The 18,040-nt window shown below is 41.2% G+C and overlaps 1 protein-coding gene across 1 annotated transcript in view; it reads left to right on the top strand.

The window, feature by feature from the left end:
- RAB1B (RAB1B, member RAS oncogene family) overlaps positions 1–16,374 on the top strand; it is a 184,281-nt gene extending 167,907 nt beyond the window's left edge. Inside the window, exon 6 of the mRNA XM_069207925.1 lies at positions 10,703–16,374. Coding sequence (XP_069064026.1) covers positions 10,703–10,897 — 195 coding nt within the window. The 3' untranslated portion in view covers positions 10,898–16,374. The remainder of the gene's footprint in view (positions 1–10,702) is intronic.
- The last annotated feature ends 1,666 nt before the right edge of the window (positions 16,375–18,040 follow it).

Below are 18,040 nucleotides of genomic sequence, written 5' to 3'. Positions count from 1 at the left end.
CTATGGGCCTTCAAATCCTTGTGGATAGATTCAAGTCTTTCTGTGATGATCATGGTTTGGAACTGAACCCTAATAAAACTAAATTAATGGTGTTCACCCCCGGCTCTCACCGGAGATGCACCATCAACTTGGATGGGGCCCTATTAAGTAAAGTCAAGACCATAGACTACTTGGGAGTGAGGTTATCAAATAATTTCCATTGGGAGGAACAAATCAGTAAAAGCATGGGGCTTCTTCAGCACAGAGCGGCTGCTATCCTGCGCTTTTACAAGAATTCTTTATCTAAAGCTGTTTCGCCAGCTATTAAAATCTACCTGGCAAAGTCGCAGGGTGCTGCCGCCTACGGTGCTGAAATGTGGGGATTTTCTGAGAGCAAAAGACTAGCAGTAGGAGAAAATAACTTTGCCAGGGCTTTACTTGCATGCCCCCGTATTACTCCTTTGATTCCTATGTTTTTGGACCTAGGCTTCAACCGTATAGCCGACTTGATAGCTCTAAAACCTTTGCTATTCTGGGTAAGGATTTGGACTGTCTCGGAACTTATCGTTTATAGAGATTCAGCACTTGATATACTAAAGAGGCCGGAAGCGGCCACTACACCATGGGTTAAGCACGTATCCAATTGGTTCTGTACTTTGGGACTACGAAGGTTTTGGGAAGAGCCACACAATCTGGAGAGATCTGATAACTCTTCTGAAGACAGTATATTGGTCCTATGTAAAAAGTAACCTGGTCCATTGTACATCCTATGGCCGGTTGACCAATTCTTTTTTTGATTTTAAGTGGTATCCCCAGTATGAACAATATCTTGATCTGATTCCCGACCTATTGGGGAAGGGTCTCTATGCTCCCTTCCGTTTTGGAAGCCTCCTGTTGTTATCCTTAACCAAAAGCTGGGGTACCACTCCATCTACTGATCTCTGCCCAGCTTGTCTTGGTTGCACTGAAACCATTGAACATTTTATGTTTTTTTGCCCTGCTTATACTGTCCCAAGGTCAAAATGGATTAGTGCAACTTGTCGAGATTTGGGCTTGAGCCAGCGTTCTATAGCTAATAGGATCTTAAAGAGTGATACTTCCAAATTTGTAATCCTCGCGGTTAGCAAGTTCCTTGTGACCGCTTGGCGTATACGATATCGTTCATTGAAATAAATCTTTTAGTTTTTGTTATTAACTACTTATTAGAAGGTATGAAGCAAAGGGATGTATTTCTTTTTTTTGTTTCATTTTAATCACTGACTTAATAACGTAATATATATATATATATATATATATATATATATATATATATATATATATATATATTACGTTATTAAGTCAGTTTGTATCCTTTTATCTCATGTTTTTTAATCCTGCTGTGTATGTATTTTCTTATGCTTTGATGGCCTTTTTGACCGAATAAAGCTGTTGTTGTTAAAAGGCCATATCTATCCTAACTATTGAAGTATTACCAATATGGGTCTTAAAACAGCCTGCAGCAAGATCATTTTATGTGCTATTCCTATATAATTTCTATACTTTTAGATAACAGTGATATCACTTTTCAGGTTTTTCTTTAACATTATTACAAAGCATTAAATTATTTATTGATTTTAATAAAACAAAATAAATATATTAAATGTTTCTCTGTCAGCTCTTTTAAATAATATAGAGAGTAGGTCGGACAAGTGGATTTTATAGGACATGTAGTTCTCAGCAGCATTTTGTCCCTTGGCAAGTAGGTTATTTTTAAAATTCCACACACCCTGTGGGCTCAAGAATGTTCGCCTGTTTGGGCTTTCAGCTGTTTTTACATGTAGTAGTTTCTGAAAGTTTAACATATAATTGAGTGTTTTTTGGCACAATGAGGGCTTGAATTAGCTGAAAATGGGTAATCAGTGTAAAGCTGTTCTGAATGTAGGGCCCCAAAATGTCTTAGGTGGGGGCCAAAAAGAAAACTTTAGATGGCACGTCTAGAGATAAACCTCTGTAGCATTAAAAACTGATTACACCATCCATCTTAGCATGTGGCTAGTAGGGAAACATAAGGGCTGTCTCCTTGTTGAGGAGTAGTACATTTTATCATATGCCATTTGTGTCCATGGGTCTTTACAAGGAACAAAATGAATAATTGCTTCAGAAAGAAGAAGCCCCTGGAATGAAGATGATGGTGGTGACATATGACAAAATATAATACAAATGTTGCCATCCACCACCTGTTATCTTGGGCTCATAGTTTCTTCCTGCATTCTGGAAAATATCTAGTCCTTGTTCAATGTGCTGCTAATAAACTGAAACACTTCTAATTTTCGACCCTTGTACTCTCACAATGGAGTGATAATGCCCTTAAAGATGGATAACTCAACCTACTCCTTAGCCCATTGTGCTGCAGCACCACAGGAAAAAAGTCCTATCCAGGAATACCTTGGATGAGGAGAAGCAGGCAGTAGGCGACCTCCAGGATAAACTGGATATCATAATAAAGGAAGCAGATAACCGAGGCAACATTGTAATTTTACACGTGGATGACTACATAAGAAGGCAACACGTCAGCAGGGCAATCCTACCTGTTACATAAAACATGCACATGATCCCACCAAATAAATAAATTCCAAACTTAAAAACAAGTGGTATAATCAACAACTACTTACCTTTGAAGAGAAAACCCCACAACATATTGAATCATGGCAACATTGTATCTCCTACCAAAAATACATAAACAAGGTTTTCCACCGCCAGGATGTCCAAATATAGCTGGAATCTCCTCCGTCTTTTCCTGTGTAGGTGAATATATTGATATTCAAATACAACCATATATGAGAGACCTTTTCTCATATATTACAGATACAAAGGATATTTTGATAAAAAGTGGAACATATAGACTGACATTGAGAATATTTCCCCTTCTCACAACTCTGAGCCTATAAAAGGCCCCAGACCTGCACGCCATTGCGGGTTAAAACACTTGTTGGCCGATGCTTCTACATATCGAAGAATTGCAGAATAAATTATTGTTATTGTACATGAAGGAATGTATATATGCAATGTATAATACCCTGTTTGGTAATTAATTCACACACCTTAGCTAACTTTATCATTAGCATCTTTTAACTCTATAACCTCACACTACAGTATCTCCACACATTCTAATAGCCTTGTAGATGCACAGAATGAGGGGGTGGGGCTCATGACCTTTAGGGAACATGTGCACCTCTCCTGATAATTATAAGAAGGCAGTTATTGAGTATTAGAATCTGAAGACCCCTCTTCATTATCCCCAAGACTTAAAAAGGGCCTCACTGCCTTCTAGTCGAAATGTTTCAGTAACCACTCATCTATATTAAGCATTGCTGCAGTGATTTTCAGGCACGACGAGAAGCAGACATCACACACACACACCAACCTAGGTGTGGAACAGCCTTTATTGTTGATGCACGGCATGCAATTCTAGAATAGGCTTCATGCTGCAAAAGAAAAATCGCTACTCAACTGTACTATTAGTTTTACAGGTTGAGACTGTTTTAGATTTACTTATTTCTGTCCTGTTTCCCTATTATAGAGTAGTGCATAAACATCAATTCTTGAACTTACTCAGACATTTTACACTTGCGTTCAACCATCAAGGAAAATATAATGTGAAGATGGTGATCATATTGAGACTTAAGGTTGGCTGCATCCGTGAGTCAAATGCTCACCGCTTTTGAATATTTTTCTGAGCGCACCCACTGGTTAGTGGGCTAATGTGGCACATATGATTCTCCAGAATTGGATCTTTCATAGATTCACATGCTTAAATAATTCCCCATTGTCGAATTGGGAGCCCCACGGTACCGTAGAAAGCCAATAGAGAAAAAACTACATTGCAGTTAATGCTAAGAACATTCATTTTAATAGCTTATCGGTGGTATTAAAAATTACCCACATTTCAACCAATCAGGCAACAGCCCTCTTTAGAATCTTCACCACAGAGACTCCAGTCTCTCAGATTTTCTACTGCAGGTCCTGTGATGGGAGTCTCCCTGAGCTCTGCTCAGTTTTTCAGCTTTTTTTCTCAAGTTTTGAGAGGATTTCTCTTCAGGACAACCTTTGTTCTATATATTTCCACTGTCTAAAGCAACATGTCCGCACCAACTAAAAATTGATTATTTAGACTCTGCGGCACTTGTGGGAAAATTAGGCTCCACTCAGATAACCCATCTAAGGACTGCATCAACTGCCTTCACCCCGAACACCAGATCAGAAACTGCAAGATTTGCTGCATCTTTTCCCAGAAGACTTTGAGGAACAGAGAAGCCAGACTATTGTTATGGATCCAGAAACTAAAATCAAACGAATGCCTTTTATTTGAGGAGGACAGTGATGGGTCCTCAAAGACTGAAACATCATGAAAAAGAGAAAGGTCTATTGAAAAAGGGTCTCCAGGAACCCAGTTAAGGCAATCAATAAATACCATCATAGTTCGGCTGGGCATTCTAAGAAAGAGGAGATTCCTTCTACCTCAAAAAAGGTCAAAGTTTCCGCTCAGGTTAAAAAAAAAATCTAAATCATTGCCATCATCGTCGAAATCAATGTTGGCAGTCTCGACTTCACAATTCACTTTCTCGTCGACAACACCTCATTGACTGCAGCTTCTACTGTGACTACGGCTACATTTACTACTACAGCCCCACCAAAGATTGGCTCATTGTCACCTTTATCATCAACGACAATCACAACAGCCGGGATACCTTCAAAACAGAAGGCTTCCTCGACAGCGTCATCACCGTCCACAGCGGCCCTGTCAACAAAAGTAAAACTGTCGACTAAGAAATCCACGAGAGACTCATCAATGAAAAGCTCCCCATCTATGTAATGCCATCTGTCGACGGGATTACTAACAACGATATCGTTGACGAGGGATCCAGTGACGTTGACGAGTGACCCATCGATGACACCATCGTTGGAACACATCTCTTCAGAAGAAAACTTAACGTATACCATTATCATTGATAACAGTGAAAAGCAAATCCCCAATATATACCAGTCTACCATCTCACACTTTATCCAGTAAGGTTTCACCTCTTCCACCTGCTTATCTCCTAGATGATGACAACGATAAGGAGGAAGGTCCATTTGGTGTGGCTCATCTGACCTACGATGCCCAGGAGGAGCAACAATATTATGAGGAGCATTGCGCTCCAGAGCACGCTGGTCATAACTAGGAGCAATACTCCTTATATGGTAAACGGGAACAACATGAACCTGCTATCCAGATGCCATTGTCACTGGTGACCAACTTGCAACACATGCTACAAGCTTACTATCACAGATTTACCCAACAAAGGATTGCACACGCCCAAACAAAGACCATCTCCTCCAGCCCTCTCACCTGTAGCATGTTCTCCATCACTCTTTACTGCACCTGTAGCAGCGCTGCTAACACTGGCTGCTACCCTTGCTGATCCTCTGGTGGACAATGCACCTTCCACTGATGACCACTGGGAAGAAGGCGAGATTTGAGACGCTACCTCAGTCCCCAACGAGTGGGATGACTATCTGTTCCAAACACTATCCCCTGTCACGCCTCCACCAGTTGATTCACCACTGGTGGACATCGGTGGCTTTCATAATCATATGGAATAGCCTGCCAAAAGATTTCAACTTCCTATAGTTACCAAACAATCTGACTGTTTTCTTTACGACTTAAAGGAGCCTACCAAAATGTCTGTCCAGGCAATTCTTATTGTCTATTTTATATGGGAGGAAGGCCTCAAAGTTATGAAGAATCCAGTCATAGTCTCAGCAGTACTACTAAGGCTGGATAAAAAAAATATAAGGCACCTGACGACTCCCCGGTATGTTTAATTGGACATCCTAATCCTGATTCCGTTATATCACAAGTGGCCCAGCTACGATCTAAGAATCCTTCTACCTCCCTTTCTTTTCTACCGGGCAGCAATGGCTGTCAGCTGAAAAACATTGGGAAGGGGTGCTCTCCATGGCAGCCATGACTGTTAAGGGGCAAACTCTCTGTCAATTCTTAGCTGTTACGACTGTCAAATGTGGTCGTACATCACCACATATATTGACCTGTTGCCAGAATAAGCGAAAATTGAGGCACGAAAAGCTCTGCAGGAAGAGGGAAAGGATTTTGGCATAGATGTCATCCACAGGATTTAGACATCTGGCAGGTGCAGTTGTCCTCAGAAGACTGGGATGACTGAAGACCGCCTCTGTCCGCCCAAAGACGCAAACAAAAATACTGGAATAACCCATCAACAGCGAATCATTATTTTGGAAGCATGTGGATGATGAGCTTCATTCCATCAAGACTGACACCGAAACAGCCCAAATCCCTTGACACACTGTAGTTCCAGACAAATTCCTTTTGGGGAGGCTCCTCCTCTTTTAGAGGAGGATACCAGTACTACAGGCAGCAATGACAGGCTTACTATTATCCACAGTACTCACAACACCACCAACAGTCATACAGACAACTGCCATCATCAGCATACAAACATATTCAATCCTGGGAAAACCATCTTCGAGAGGCAGAGACACTGCCACAAAGCAGTGACCTCCGTGGGGTGCCTGCTACCCACCCCCACACTGTCAGATCAAATTGGGGACCGAATTTCCAAATACTTCCACCAATGGTCCTGTGTAACAGGACAAATAGGTAGGTGCTCAATGTCATCCCTCAGGGACCTAGAGTTTCTTGAAACTCACCAAAATGTTGGGGAAAAGAAGTTTCCATCATGCTGCAGAAAGGAGACATATAGATTTTTCTAAAGACTCAAAGGGGTATCTGTTATTGCATTTGCTTCTTCCTTGCCTGAAAAAAGACAGCAGGTTGGCGCCCCATCTTAGATCTTTGAAGACAGTGCTTTCGCATGGTGACCCTTCAAGATGTACTCCACCTTCTCAACTCAGGACCTTAGATCTCCAGGATGCATACTTCCATATTCCAATCCATCAAAAGCACCGCAAATTTCTGCGATTCAGGGTTATCGGCACCCACTACCAATTCAAGGTGCTACCATTCGGACTGAAGTCAGCACCTCAAATTTTCACCAAGATACTAGGTCCAGTGGCAGCCTATCTCAGACAGGAAGGAGTGCAGGTATTCCCTTTCCTGGACAACTGCCTAATAAAGGCACAAACATATCACCAGGCAACAAAGGATATGACAACCTGTCTATCTCTATCACACAGTTTAGGTCTTACAGTGAACAACCAAAAATTGCACCTAACCGCAACAACCATAACCTTTTTAGGAGCATTGCTGGATATAATCCAAACCAAAACCTTCACCTCGCAGGGCAGGCAAACAGAAATTCAACAACTGGCACAGAAGTTAACCACAAGAAAGTCTGTTTCTGTCCGAATTTACAAATAATTCCTAGCAATGCTCTCCTGCATTCCCCTCATTCCAAATTGGTGCCGTCGCATGAGACTGCTACAAGAGGAGCTAGACAAGCAATGGTTACAGACTCATGGATCGTTTGACGACATAATTCAAATTACCCCAACCATGTGCCAAGCCGTGCTATGGTGGTCGAGCAGATCAAACCTCTCCAATGGTCTGTAGTTTCTGGCACAAATTCCCTACTATGTAATTACAGTAACGCATCCCTGGATGGATGAGGCACTCCTCTCCAAGAATTGGCAATCAGTCAACACTGCACATAAACTTGCTGGAGCTGAAGGCCATCACCTTGGCGCTGAAATCCTTCCTGCTCAAGTTAGCATGATCATTGGTACTCAGTCGCACAGACAGTACCACAAGCATGTACTACATAAACAAGCGGGGTGCAACAAACTCACCAGCGCTATCTCAACAAGCGCAGTAAATATGGAGCTGGGCTCTCTGACACTGAATAATGCTCAGAGTGGAACATGTGTCAGGGATATCCAGTGTCCTTGCAGACTATTTGAGCAGGACCAATACCACCTGCCATGAATGGGCGCTCAGCCAACCAGCTCTGGACACCCTTTTCCATTGTTGGGACAAACCAAACTTGGATCTGTTTGCAACAAACGAGAACTGGAGGGATCGTGGGGGAATGCGTTTTCATTCAGATGGTCAGGGAACTATGGGTATGCTCCCCCCCCGGACCTGTTAATTTTAAGCCTCTCCAGGAAACTGAAGAGAACCTTACTGGATTCTTCTCATTGGTCTCAGGTGACCAAGACAATTCTAGTTCTCAGACATCCTGCTTCTCTCGGAGCAACCTCGGATTCAGCTGAAACCAATAGCAATGCTTCTGATGAGGAACCAGGGCCACGTCCGTCATCCCAACCCAACATCACTTCATTTGTCGGCCTGACTCCTGAGTTCAGTGAATTTGCCATGCTAGATATTCCATTCGACCATAGAGAAATTCTTGTGAATGCCAGGGCAGGGACCACTAACAAAACAAACGAGCTTAAGTGGAAACGCTTTTGTCTCTGGTGCATCAACTCCAAAACGCATACGTTCACCTCACCACCAGAACAGAATCTTCTGTATCTACTTTAACGAGCAAGATCAGACCTCTCATTCTTCCATCAGAGTTCATCTGGCAACAATTTCCTCATTCAGATGACCCGTTAACATGCCTTCTTTATGGTCTTCCAGGATCATAAAACGATTCCTTTAAGGGATGTTCTGGAGGTTTCCTCCTATGAAACTACCCCCTCCTTCTTGGCACTTTAATATAGTGCTTTTACAACTCATGCAGTATCCGTTTAAACCCATTCACAGGGCCGGAATTAAAATATGTCACTTGGAAGACAGCACTTCTGGTAGCGCTCACATCAGCCAAAATAGTGAGCGACATCCAAGCATTCATAATTAAGCAACCCTTCCTCCTCTTCAGGTCAGACAGCGTGTTATTTGGGACCAGTCCTAAATGTATTCCTAAGGTCCATTCCGATTTTCACCTGAGTTAACTAATAATACTGAGAATATTTTCCCAAATCCTCAAACAGAGGCAGAGAGGTCCTTGCATACTTTAGACGTCAAATGATGCCTAAAATTCTACCTGCACAGAACTCACCTCATCCGCAAAGGGGATCAGTTATTAATGACCTACAGAGACCTAAGAAAGGGGTTTCCGGCCCTTGCCAAACGGATTGCATCAGCCATACAATTTTATCAGTGGCAAGCAGGAAAACCATTGACCAACAAAGTCAGGGCTCACTCCACCAGAGCTGTCTCCACCTCCACAGCTCTCTTTGCTAGCATGCCCATTCAACAGATATGCCGAGCAGCGACAGGGTCCAGCAGGCACACCTTTACTCAGTATTGCTGCCTGGACTTTGCGAAACAAAAGTGTGGTATGGCAGTAGGACAAGCAGTTCTACGACATCTATTGCAATAAGTTGAGCCACTGCTATTCCCACTTCCAGCTATATTATTATTATGTTTTGTAGTTTGTGTTCATTGCTGACTATTCTGAATCAAGCATGTGAATCTATGAAGGATCCAATACTGAAGAAGAAAATAAGTTACTGTAATTGTAGTTCTCCGGTATTGGTATTTTTCATAGATTCACATGCAACCCACCCTCTTCCCCATCGAGGCTCACCTTCTTTCCTTAATGTATACCTCTTTCTCGTGCTCGAAAATCTAAGAGACTGGAGCCTCTGGTGAAGGTTTTAAAGGCTGCTGTTGCATGATTGGCTGGACTTTGGATCATTTTTATAACAACATTGAAAAGCTGTTAAAGTGAATGTCCTTAGCATTAGCTTCAATGTACTGCTTTCCTGTGGAACTGTTGGACACACACTTCGACAACGAGGAATGATTCAAGCAAGTGAATCTATGAAAGATGCCAATACTGGAGGACTACAGTTACAGGTAGGTAACTTATTTTCTTCTAGAATATTCAGAAAGTGCAAGGCTGTTGTCACAGGTAACTAATGTTTTTTACATCCATTGTAGACACTGTTTATTAATAGGTCCTTGTACGCTTGTTTTCCTACCACACTATTTTTAGTATGAGAAATCGGATCTCCTCTGACTAGTAGGGCACAAACCAAGATTAGCATGGCAGGAAAATAGAACTGATACATATAATGAAAACAACTTTCATTGCGCTTCTGTACTCTGTACCTTACCATTCATTCAGGTCCCGCTCAGCTGTCCTCTTGGAGAGTATGCCAAGCTACAACCCTGCATGGCTGTAAAAGGGTGAAGTAATTGGGTGTAAGAGGTGGGTGAGATGTAGAGCTCATGCTCGTAGAGTATTGTTTGTGCATGGACAGCTCGAACACTTTTAAGGGTATTCCTTTAAAATCGCCTTTTCCGGTCCTATATGTTGGCACAGACAATACCCAACCGGTTTTTAATGAAGGAGAGAAGTGTCCAAGAGTACCAATGTCTGAAGGTAATTTTTCCCTCCATTCTGATGAGCTAGTTGCCTTAGTGTAAAACATGTTAGCTCTGTATAATTAATATCCACTGCTTAAATTAGAAGATCTCAGCGATAGAAATTCTAACAGTCATGGCACTCTAATATCAGCAAGCAAATACAATTTCTGTTTGTGCTACATACATTTTCATACTCAAAGTGTCAGCGTCGGCAATTAGGTTCATTATAAAACACCGTACTTTTTTCGCACTGGGAAGCTTAGTCCATGTCCTTTTCTATTCTGACCTATATTAACTATCGGGAAGCCAATTTCTGGAAAAGAATTGTTAGAAGGGGCAGTTGTTTAATCTACCCAAACTGATTCTATTCTTACCCTTCCCATGCAGGAATTTGCAGACTCCCTTGGGATCCCCTTCTTGGAGACCAGCGCCAAGAATGCCACCAATGTGGAGCAGGCCTTTATGACAATGGCTGCAGAGATCAAGAAGCGCATGGGTCCGGGTGCCACAGCTGGCGGTGATCGTACTAATCTGAAGATCGACAGCACACCTGTCAAGTCATCCGGTGGGGGCTGCTGCTGAGGAGGGCCACACAGCGAAGGAGGACCATGATTGCTGCTGGGGGAGGAGAGAAGATGCACAGAATTCATAAGTCCCTCCAGCCTCTCCTGTTCATGGTGCGAGCCACAAAAATCCTCCCTTCATTCTTGTTTGCCCTTCAGGGGTAAGCCCTGGACCTGAGTGTCTCACACAGACGGACAGGAAGAACATAATGACTGAATACCCGGTCTGTCCCACGTGCTTAACCTTCCCTCCATTCCATACAATGCTCCTCTGTGTCTCCCTCCTCCCTCTCTCGGTGGGCCTCATTCCCACCTTGACTTCAACCAATTTAAACTTGTGTTTTTGGGCAGGCGGCAGGATTGACCAAGGAGAAAACAAATCATGAAGTAAGGAAACATGCCTGTTGGGCTTCTGTACGTCAGTGAGCACTGGGCTATTGAGTTTGTGATGTCTGTTTGTTAGGGGTGTGACCTGGTTGGTCATTTTCCTCCCATGTTTTCTCTAAACTGTAAATACATTTTGATTGGTCAGTAGGTAAGATTGGATAGCGCTAAATTCATATTCCCTACTGATGTTTGTCCGAAAAATGGGTTGGAGCATTTATATTTGTTTGACAAGCTAAAATATTGCTGTTACCTTGCCGGACCTATGTAAGGCATCTGATTTGGCATGTCATATTTTGTATGTAGTGGTGTGGAGGAAGAAGTAGTTACTCTTCTCATCTTCCTTTTCACGTTTATAGCCTTTTTTTAAATGGTATGCTACAGCAGATATTAAATGGGTTTCCTTGGATGTGTCTGGTTTTCAGATGTGTCCCTTAGGCGATGAAGAGAGGCGGATTGCCAAATGTGAAGGGCTCCAAGTTCTGCTTCGTTTGTCTCATGCTTTTTAGTCCTACGTCTATGCACCCTTATGAGAGGTGAAACACAATTGAGTTCAGTATGACAAGGGTGTAAAGGCAGGTGTAAATCTTGCTCAAGAGAAAGGAAAAGTGACCCACAGTTCATTTGACAGAAACGCAACTGCAGCAGCCACACTGTGTTCAAGAGTGGTTTACGTGGTATCGAATTGATCCTAAGCTCCAAATACAAGTTCTGATTTTCACTCTAGGTTGAGCTAATTCTCTCCCAGAACTAAACTTCATGAAGTACATTCATGCAGCTACTGGCAGGAGAAATTCAAAGACCTCAGATAGCTATGGTGCTAGTCTAGTCTCACAGATCCAACACACCAAGTGTAACCCGATTATCAAGTTCTCTTGGAGCACACAAAGCAATGGCTAACACTAGTGTATGTCCAGACCCACCCAGGCACTTCAAGTGTCGCCTCATATAGCTGTGGTACATATGCACCCCAAATCAGCTTGCTTCATTCTTACGAAGCAGACAGGCATAAGAACCAGACCATCTTGTTCTCATGAAACATTCCTATTGAAAGGAACACCTATTTGCAGCATTTTCTCGGTAAATGTAAGACATTACTTCAATATTTTAAAATCTCAATTGATCAAAGATTACTTCTCTATGTAAACATTAAACTTTCATTAAACCTTTTTACTATTTTACAGTTTACCTTAATAACAACTCCTATCTTATCTCCACCTCCTTGCTTAACATATGATATGATAAAGGAAATACTGTACCGCTAGCAATGGAAGAGAAGCTAAAACTTCAACTTTTTTATGGTTCGTGTAACCATACCAGTCATCTTGGACAAAGGAAGTTATCACACCCTGCAATAGGAATCACAATGCCCAAACATAACACTCTCCTTGGTTTGATTGCATTACCAAGTTCGCTTGGCTTTAGTAGGAACACTAGGACTGTTTTATTAAACACAAATTAAATATAATTGAATACAAAAACTGATCTGTGATCTTTTTTTTAAAGTTTAGAATGATAGACCCAACTAAAATTCTCTTGTTTTTGGTTCATTTTACACTTTTAAACACACTCATTTTACACTTAAAGCAACTCTTGGGGTTAGAACCTGAAATGCAGCATTCAGCGCAAAATTAAATGTGCTCAGAGGCGAAGGCAGAATTTACATCGCCATGAAAATGATCATTCTTCCTTGAGAGTCAAAAGCAGATGTGTAATGGCACGAACCTGCGAATCAGTGTATGTCAAGCAGAAAAAACAATATGGGATTATTAGTTGCTGGTAGTCAAAAACTCAGTTTACATCTTGGAGTATGTGATGCCGGACCTGCCCTGTGAAGTCCTGCTGTTTAGGATTCAGGAGCATCACATCTTTCTTCTTTCAGGTGATACAGATGTTAGATGGAACAGCAAGATGTATCCAGGCCAGTTTAAAAAATCGCTAAAATGGATCCTGAATGCCAGAGTTGGATGGCAACTTCAGACCGCTGCATCTACTTCTAAGCATATGCCACGTAGCATAGTTATTGTTTTACTGAGATAACTCTAATACAAGAATGAAGTGAAAGTTGTGCCATGCTGCTAATTCTGAAGTTTGCAGCTGGGTGAAGAAGGTGTCTTGAATAGTGAGCTGGACGAATGTGTCCACCGTCCCCCAGTGTATTAGTGCCAGAATGCATGATAAGTTAATCTGAATCCTAACATCAAAATACGTAGATATCTATAAGATTAAACATCAGGACTAAATCTGTGGTGATTTAGTCGTAGTTCGTTATGTGTTATAATCACCCAGCCAACACAGCAGCTTAGAGCTTGTAATCATTGCTTGCTCGTTGCACTGGTTCTTGTACAGAATCTGATAACTAGAAGGGTGCTGTGCAGTGAACTGTAGGGGGTGTGCACGTCTAGACTCCAAGGAATCCTTTGTGCCTAGTGACGTCTTACATTACTGATCTTAATACACCAGAATTGGGGTTAATGTTCAGGGGTTCCTGGTCTGCAGAGCTTCCCTACATCTGTAGCCCTTTGAGCTATGAGAAGCACACTAGTTTTGGTTTAATGGTTACAAAAAAATGGAGCCAATTACATTGCTTCAGGCACAGCTGAATTGTGTTGCCCAGAGAGCAGTAAAACATGACATTTGCAGTAGCACTGCTTGAATTCAGCACCAACTTGAGATAGAGCTCTTTGGCACCCACTCAGATACGTGATCGCATGCCTATTTATTTTAAAAGACGAAAAAAGAGGCCTTTTCCATAAATATTTTCGGTTGCAAAGCTGAGTAGGTTGTGATGTTCCCACAAACTTCTGCATTCACTGTTGGTCAGGGCCCTGTAAGAGGTCAAATTAATGATGGTTATGGCTCATACTTGTGCTTTCATCACTGCACCCTACATCTCAGGAGGAGTGTTTAGTGCTGCTGTCTTTCATATTCAGATACTAAAGTGCAACCGTTCTTCTGTCAGTGTTTTTCAAATCACCCCTCCCCATCCTTGTCAACTCACTGCAACTCTGATTCCCTTTACAGTAAAGCACTGGATGTATAGGAAAGCTGAGCCCCTTCAGGCACCATATTTGGATTTTCATTTTTGTGTTGTCAGTGAAATTTCAATATTAAGTTTGAGATCATCCAGAGGGGGGGACCGTTGTCTCCCCAAGCTGCAGGCCAGCCTTGTCTTGAGGTAACTACTTTTAGGATGCATGGGCCTTGCTCTGCATTTGCTTTCTAAATTTTGTCTTTGCCTCTTCTTTGATGTCTGTCTAAAATGCGAGGCTCGATAGATAACGATTTATAGATTTTACATGCCTTTACCACTCAGACATACTGAGGGTTTCTGTAATCCTATGACGTGTGTTTGGGAATTCTGAGATTAAAGGAATTCCAGATGGGGGAGTGAGATGCAAATTGAGAGAGGTGTCTACTGTAATTTTACACACAATTGAAAAGGAGCATTTGCCGAGTAGATCTTCTGATTTATGAAAGTCCTGTAGCGTTGCATTTCCTGTGTGATAGACTTGCTTGTGCATTAGGATGGTTGTACTAATAAAACAGGAAGTGCATACTGTTTTCTCCCAGACGTTTTTGATTCAGTAGTGCACTTGAGGATGAGGCAAATATAACAATTGTAGGAAATTAACATCTTGGTATGCAACTCTGACTCAAACGTGTTCGATTCCAGGTTTTACACAATATTTCAGTGACTGTATTTACTTCCAAAACACTGCCTACATAAGCTCCTCAGTTTGTTAATATTCCATTGCAGATATTGTGGATGTAGAGTGACTGAAAATGAAAAATTAACGGACTTGGTAAGAAAACTTTAAGACCACATTGCTCTTTTGGAAAGAGTAGAATATTACACCAATCCTCAAAGTGTGCTGATGCTTCTACGCAGAATGACTGGACTTTTGCTGAAACTGAAGGCACCTCTCAACTTTGTTTCTCTACTGTTTCTTGAAAGATCTGAAAGGCAGTTGTGCTGCTTAATCAACCGATTGGATGTTGGAATAGCAGAAAAAGCAGCTTACTTTGAGGTATAATGGAACCGTCCGAGCTGCAACAACATGATCATTCTGATTGCAAAGGCCCATTCAGGACTACTTTCCCACAGCATGTTTAAAAGCTTTCAACAACCGTTTCACTGCAGCACTCCAAAATCTGTGATTGAGTAGAGTGGGGCTATTACTGCTACAAAATACTAATCAAAGCCGGCTTTAATGAAGAATAAACAACTTATGAACACAAAAGGCTTATTTGTGTCATGGGTGAAGTTAAGGGGAGGGGTGTGTTAATCGGGTAAAATAGTAATATATTATTTTTTCTGGCATAGGTGGACGTTGTTTATTTAGCTTAACCATAATATTTTCAAGGACCTGTCTATTGGCAAGTTTTTTTCTGTTCAACTCAGCTGTTGTTTTGCCTGTTCGGTCTTAAAAATGTATTAACTTTGGACATCTCTAGCAACTGATATATTTTTTCCATAAATAATGAATATCACGGTTTAAAGATACTGTGCATTTGCCTTTATGTAGTCCAAAGCAGTACATCTAAATTGTGACCTCGTAGAAAGGACTGGGTTGAAGGACAAGTCTGAATAGCCCTATTATGTGTCATTTAATCCAAATTATTGGGTGGAGGAGGCGTCCGTTCTTGGCCATCTTGACGGAAAGTAATATTTTGATGGTAAATATGGGTACCTTGAATTGATCACTTTGTCATAACTACTGAGTGTGCGTGGGTCTCAACGTTTATTTTCACTTTCTTATATAGATGTCTGGTGCTTTGTTCCAGTTAATTCCAACACTTAAACACCTTAGAAGCCACCTAATACACCTTTTAACTCCTTTTAAGTTTGCTTTCATCTACAAAAGTGGAATTTACCCTTTACGGCTGTCAAATTTATTCTACTGTCGTTCTGGGCATTGTTAATGCTCTGAATATTTTCACTTTTTATTTGGAAGGATGCCTCTCGGGGCTTTCTTAATTTTTTGGATTATTTTTGTTGGTCTTTTTCTACATTTGCTTTATTTTCTCGACATCTTTTTTTTTTTATTTCTGTACATTATTGCTGCAACTGTATTGGTAACTTTAATAAAGATAAACGCCAGCCTCTGAGCTTGCAGCCAGCTGTTTTAATCTGTTTGTAGCACTTTCGCTGTACATTTACAATTTACACATTGTAATTTTGAGTTCAGAGATGGTGAATGAGAGGGATCACCTGAACCAACAAAGTACATCGGAGTTAAGGGAGAAGGCTGATCCCTGGGGATGGATGTACATATTAACTTGGATAACTGGTCTAAGCACGTATTTATCAAAAACGGATCACAGACTATGAACTTCCCAGACCTTGAGTCCTTCCACTTTACACTCACTTCATCTTTCCTCCCTACAACTTGACATTAACTTTGGATCTCCCACATCCGTGTGGGAGCAGCTACTAATTGGGACATCCGTTTTCGACACATGTATTAACTATACTTTCTAGTTAACCCTATGATCTTCAAGTTGATGTTCAAGTATTAGTCATCTTTATACTTCAGCAAATTCTAGTGTGTTTTGAAATTATGCACTGAATAGTCATAGCAAAAATAAATACTTTCACTGTAGTCAGTTGCTGACCTACAGCTGCTCTGTGCTGCCCTCTTCTAAAGCTTGAAATTTAGAAAAGCCCATGTACAGTTGCCCCATTAATCACTCTGGTATTCTAGATTTCATCTTGTGATCCCTTACCAGTTGCTGTTCCATTGATTTTCTGGTGGATCTAGATCCAGTAGATAATGATTATATTAAAGTGTACGGTGTTGTCAAATCTATGCTATCAGGGATATAACATCTGTTCTCTACCACCAAAAGGCTGGTCAGCCAGGTGTGTGGCATAACATAGTTTCCACATTTAAAGGTAGCAAGTTCGAAACAATTTACAATCTAGAATGGGGTTGTTTACCTTAAAATACTGCTATTTTAGCTATGCCCCATTTTTCTGCTGCTCTAATTGCCTTGTTAATACTCAGGCACAATTGCTTGCAACTTTTTATGTAAAATTCTGCTTAAGGCTCATCTTCTATCACCATTTATTATCTTTTAACTACCCCTTTCCTGTACATTAAGTTATTCTTTTACTGTCGTTTAATAAGGTATCTGACACACCAGAGATCTAAAATGTCCAAATAAGTAGCCCTATTAGGGATTTAAAACAGGAGAATGAGCAGGTGTCCACAGGTTACGTCCAATTAGTAGCCCTATTTGGAAGTTAATACAGGAGAATGGGCAGATGTTCTCAGTCTTCACCACCTTACGTTTGGCTCATATAGATAGTTTTGGGAGTCAGATAACCCTGTCAGAGTAACTCTGATCTACAAGGGGACAAGAACATTAAGCACCCAAAGTTGTAGTTATTATACAATAAAAGGTTATTTATTTTGGCCTGTTTGAAAAAAATAATATCAATAATAAAGTATGTATGAGAATGATAGTAGTTATCTCAGTAACTGAGCAGTCATAATATAAAACAAGGTGAATGTCAGAAAAAACGCAAACATTTTACATCAAACATTTATATTCTCTCCATTAGATTGTTTAGTCCTCGTCTAATATTAACGTATGTTCAATTGCTGTGAGAGCAAAAGTGGCAGTAGTCTCCCAAGCACATTCATAGGCTCTCAGAGGTTTGTCATGTCACCGGCAGTTCATCTCCTCAGAATACAATGTTATGTAGATTCTCTTCTGGTCTGTTCCTCCCTCAGAGTTTCGGATTTAAGAGTGAACAAACCCAGCTCAT

This window comes from Pleurodeles waltl, chromosome 9, assembly GCF_031143425.1.
Source record: "Pleurodeles waltl isolate 20211129_DDA chromosome 9, aPleWal1.hap1.20221129, whole genome shotgun sequence".
Classification (NCBI taxonomy): Eukaryota; Metazoa; Chordata; class Amphibia; order Caudata; family Salamandridae; genus Pleurodeles; species Pleurodeles waltl.
Note: the sequence above shows the minus strand (reverse complement) of the source record. Positions and strands in the feature narration are given on the sequence as shown.